The sequence below is a fragment of the Benincasa hispida genome, chromosome 12 (assembly GCF_027475165.1).
Source record: "Benincasa hispida cultivar pf3 chromosome 12, pf3_genome.v1.1, whole genome shotgun sequence".
In the NCBI taxonomy this organism is placed as follows: domain Eukaryota; kingdom Viridiplantae; phylum Streptophyta; class Magnoliopsida; order Cucurbitales; family Cucurbitaceae; genus Benincasa; species Benincasa hispida.
In genome coordinates, this window is record NC_143489.1 from 57,434,350 (window position 1) to 57,438,931 (window position 4,582).

General features: G+C 29.4%; 1 protein-coding gene across 1 annotated transcript; it reads right to left on the reverse strand.

Annotated features, from left to right (window-relative positions):
- Positions 1 to 288: 288 nt before the first annotated feature.
- On the reverse strand, positions 289 to 3,925 carry LOC120067808 (1-aminocyclopropane-1-carboxylate oxidase homolog 6-like). The gene is made up of 2 exons (XM_039019399.2): positions 3,009 to 3,925; positions 289 to 751 (listed from the first exon to the last, which is right to left on the reverse strand). The coding sequence occupies exons 1-2, from the start codon at positions 3,876 to 3,878 to the stop codon at positions 497 to 499; spliced, it is 1,125 nt and encodes a 374-aa protein (XP_038875327.1). The 5' UTR covers positions 3,879 to 3,925; the 3' UTR covers positions 289 to 496.
- Positions 3,926 to 4,582: the final 657 nt, after the last annotated feature.

The following is a 4,582-nucleotide window of genomic DNA, read 5'->3' on the forward strand; positions in this document are numbered from 1 at the left end:
GATGGGCATTATAGTGCCACAGAACAGTGCCTACCTACGTGTGCATTTTGTCTTTAGCATCACACGCGGGGTCTACCTTCCTTGGGCCATATTTGTCTTTTCTCACTCCTTTGATGTCTAGTTGCTCTACTTATTTGTTCCGACGCAATTAAACTACCATCGGGAAAACTTTCTTCAAGAATAACTTAATTTCTTGTAGTACTTATTCAGATTCATATTGAGAATAATACATTTTTTTTTTTTTTTGTATTTTATGCGTATAAAATAAAAAGATATCAAAGATATCAATTAATCCTTAATTATTGAAGATATCTATTAATATTTAATATATCAAAGTCGAAACTTCTGATTTACAGATATATCAACATATTGATAGATATTTCCATCTAAACCAAAAGCCACTACATCATATTTCTCAAATACATTATTAAACAATAATATTGGATTCCACACATGCGTGCATTCAAACATAACTAAAACTTGCATCATATTTTCTTCAAAGTTTGAAGTGTTCAAGAGCAGATATGCCATTGAGGCCTTTCTGATAGTAGTGAGCCACATAGTCTTTGATGGATGTTTCTCTATAAATGTCTGGATTTTCTTCTGATCTTAACTCCTTAAGAGGTCCAAAAACTAAACCATTTTCTGGTGGAAGATTGCACCTAAAGAAACTTGCCACTGAAATTCTTGGCCCTCCTTTATTTGCTAAAACCCTATGATTCACACTTTTGAACCTATCATTGGACATCAACTGCAAAATAGTAACAAATATTTAAATCACTTCAATAAGAATAATCAAAACATCGAGTCCGAGTCATCTAATTGTAATATACGATTAAATTTACCTTTATCTATTAATTTAAATTTTTTGGTCAATTGATGATTTAAGATAGTATCATAGTAGATTGAATCGGAGATAGGAGGAGCAACATCCTCCTACATATATATTTAATTAATTTATAAATAATTGTCATTACTTTTTTTTTGTCAATGGGTATGTTGGTTTTTTTGTGATTGAGCATTATTTTTTAGACCATTGGATTTAATTGATTATTTTTATTTACTGTTATTTATATATATATATCAATTTAAAATTAATTATATTATATTTAGGTATTATTTTCATTTATTTAAAGAGTGTTATTTTCATTTGTAGTGATTGGATCTATTTGTAATTTAGAAATTTTCGCATGAACATATAAATATTGAAAAAATAACATATTTTAGTAATCTATTTTAGAAAAATTATTTCCTCAAAAAACTTAAACATATTTTTAAATATCTTAAATATTTCAAATTTCATTTTCTTCATTGTGTATTTAGGAGATATTTCTAAAATACATTATTATAATTTTGAAATAATATTATATTTTTTTCTAGATCGTAATAATATTATATCTAATAGGACCATATGGTTGATTGTTTCATATCAATTTAATACTTTCATGAGATGTTCACGTGGATTACATTTTTTTTTTTTTTGCCCTTCATTTTTTTTAATTTATTTATCTTTCTTACCAATTTTCATTATTTAGCATTTTTATTTTTTTACTTTAAAAAAGGTAATATGTATATGCACTAAAATACCATCAATGGTCGTCTTTTTAAAAAAGTAAGTTTTTTTAGGCATTTTAAAAAGTAAGTTAAAATTGAATCACTTTTTACCGTTTATTATTTTAAAAAAAAACCTCAAACTAATGCATACTTTAATTTATGTAACACATTAAGATAGTATAAAGTAAAATTTATATACAAATATAACATTAAATTATTAAAGAGCAAAATGCATGTGATAAATTTAAAGAAAAGTAAGCACATTCATGGTATAAATATAACTAAGGATTAAGGATTAAAATGTTAATGTGGAGAGAAATATTGAGGTTTTAGTTTCAAAAAAAAGAATGAAAATATTAGTAAAATGTCAGATGTCTATGGATATTTCTAAAAAATTATAAAAATAAAAAAATATAAAATATAAAATTAAGTTAGTAAATGTACATTTTATGATATGTAAACACGTTCACATGTCTATTATTTATAAATGTCGATAAAAATATCGACATGTATATTAATTTGCAAAGCAAATATAGTTACTAAATATTTTTCAAAATTTTTAATATGTTTTTAGGCATCTAAATATTAAACAAATCCATATTAAACTTTCTTTAGTTTTTTTTCTGCTCAATGAGTTCAATTTTAGAAATTTCTAATAGATTAAATTTTTTTTTATAAAATAATATTACTTTTGTATTTTAGCGAGACCTATTAGTTTAAAAAGGTGGTAATATTAACTTGGGCCATACATAAAGTTCTACATATGAGACAATGTGAGCGTGCATGATATACTATGTATTTTTTGGTTTAAAAATGATACTAATTATCGAAAAAAAATTGGGTGCAATATCTAATTAAATGAAAAAACAACGAATCTTTTTTACTACATCTAATTAAAAATTATCCTATGGCAATTTATTTTTTTAATTATTAAAAAATTACTTTTAATGTACCGACAACTAAAAAATAAAATCCAATCATAATTTGGTAGGCATTAAATTTTATTTACTTTTTTCTTTAACTATTTAATTATTATGGTCGTTTAACCATTTCGTTTTTGTTTATTGATTTTTAAAATTAAATCTATTTTTACCAAATCTCATTTTTAAAATCTACCTTTTTTTATAGTAGTATTTATAGTCTTAATTTTCAAAAAAATAAAATTAAGGCCGTTTGATAACTATTTATTTTTTTTGTTTGTATTTTTTAAAAATTAAATTTATTCCATCCACATTTCTTAAGTAAAATTGTTGAATTTTTTTAAAATTTTAAAAAAAAATTATATCATTAATAATAGATAAAAAAATTTGAAGATGAAAGTAATGTCTAGCTTAATTTTCAAAAATAAAAATTAAAAATAATATCGTTACCAAACAGGGATAAGGGTAAGTCTATCTTATTATATTTTATTTGTGTGATGAAGGTGGGATGCAAAAGCGTTGGCTCTTAATTACCTGCATGAAATCGCCAATGTTTACAACAAAAGCTCCTTCAATGGGATGAACATCCACCCACCGATCGCCATGGCGGACTTGGAGGCCGCCGAAGTCATCCTGCAAAAGAACCGTCAGAAAACAACCATCGGTATGATCGGTGGTTCCCCAAGTGAGTTCCGGCTGAGGACACGGCGGATAGTAATGGCAGAACATCACCATTCCCTCTCCACAACCCAACTCCTTCAGCCGATTTGGCGCCACTCCTAATCCTTCCGACAAAAATTCCAACAAAATGTCTCCCAGTTCCTTCACCCTTCTCGAGAAATCCAAAATAGCCTCCCTAGAAACCGCCGGTATCTCCTCCGGCTCCACCCCATGCGGCGCCACCACCACCGTCAACGTGTCCCTCCAATTCGTCGAAACCCCTTTGAACAAATCGAAATTAGTATTGAAAAGAATCTTCCTCTGAAAATCTCTCGAGTAAATATCCTTCTTCATTTCGCCGTCTTGCTCGTGAAACCGCCGGATTCCGTTCATCATCTCTTTCATAACGGGCAACGGAACTCCATGGTTAAGGATTTGAAAGAATCCCCAATTCTCGGAGGCTTCTCTGATTTCGTTGATTATTTTTGCTCTGTTTTTGTGGGTTTGTTGTAGATCAATAACAGGGATTGCTAAGTTCTTGGCCTCTGTTTCGCCGGCTAATTTCTCCGCCACAGCAGCAGCAGGGGAGGAGATGAGGGACGGGGATTGATCGTCGTGGCTGAAGATTCTTGGGATTTGGGTAACGCCGGAATCGACCAGTCCCTTTACTCCCAATTTGGTGTTGTGGAAAGCTTTGAGATCGGTTTGGCGATCGTAAGCATTGAAAACTTGTACATTGTTCATGGTTTTTTGGATTTAGAAAAATGGGCAGTTTGTGGTGGATTGTGTGTAATGAATAAGAATATTGAGGAGGTTTATATAGATGTGGATGTACAACCCTTCATAACATCAATAATGGAAAACTGTGGTTCTCTTGAGATATTTTAGTGGAAAAGTGCAAGATCTAGGATATTTAATGGAAAAGTGCAAGATCTTGAGATAATTCTTTATTTGTTCTCTTTTTGGTTTTGTTTTTGTTTTCCTTTTTTCTTTTGGATTGGGATTAATTGGTCGTGTCTTGTCAAACAGGGATGTAAATTTTAAAGAAAAATGCTTAGATACATTTGTCCTTATACATCCCATCAAATACTTAAATCATAATTTGATATATAGCAAATTCTCTTTATCACTTTTTAGAAATATATTACTTTTCCACTGTGTATGATGATGAGTAGAATACATAAAACCCGATAATATTCGCATGAGATTTCAAGAGAAATTTATTTCGTGGAACTTGAACTTTGTATTTGTATTAATTTTGTGAAAAGTGAGTGCAATCTCTAATACATAATATTTTGATGCTTTCAAAATAAACTATAGTTTTTAAGTTGATTGATCTTCTTGAATGATCGGCCTTCGGACTTGTTGATCTTCTTCATGATTGACCTTTGGGCTTGTTGATCTTCGTGGATGATTGCCATTTGGGCTTGATGATCTTCTGGATGTGG

What these genes read in the sequence shown, in the direction of transcription:
- LOC120067808 (XM_039019399.2), bottom strand. Translation starts at nt 3,878, where the DNA reads ATGAACAATGTACAAGTTTTCAATGCTTACGATCGCCAAACCGATCTC. An exon ending in ACATTGGCGATTTCATGCAG is followed by an intron (nt 752 to 3,008) that starts GTAATTAAGAGC and finishes ACTATTTTGCAG; the next exon opens with TTGATGTCCAATGATAGGTT.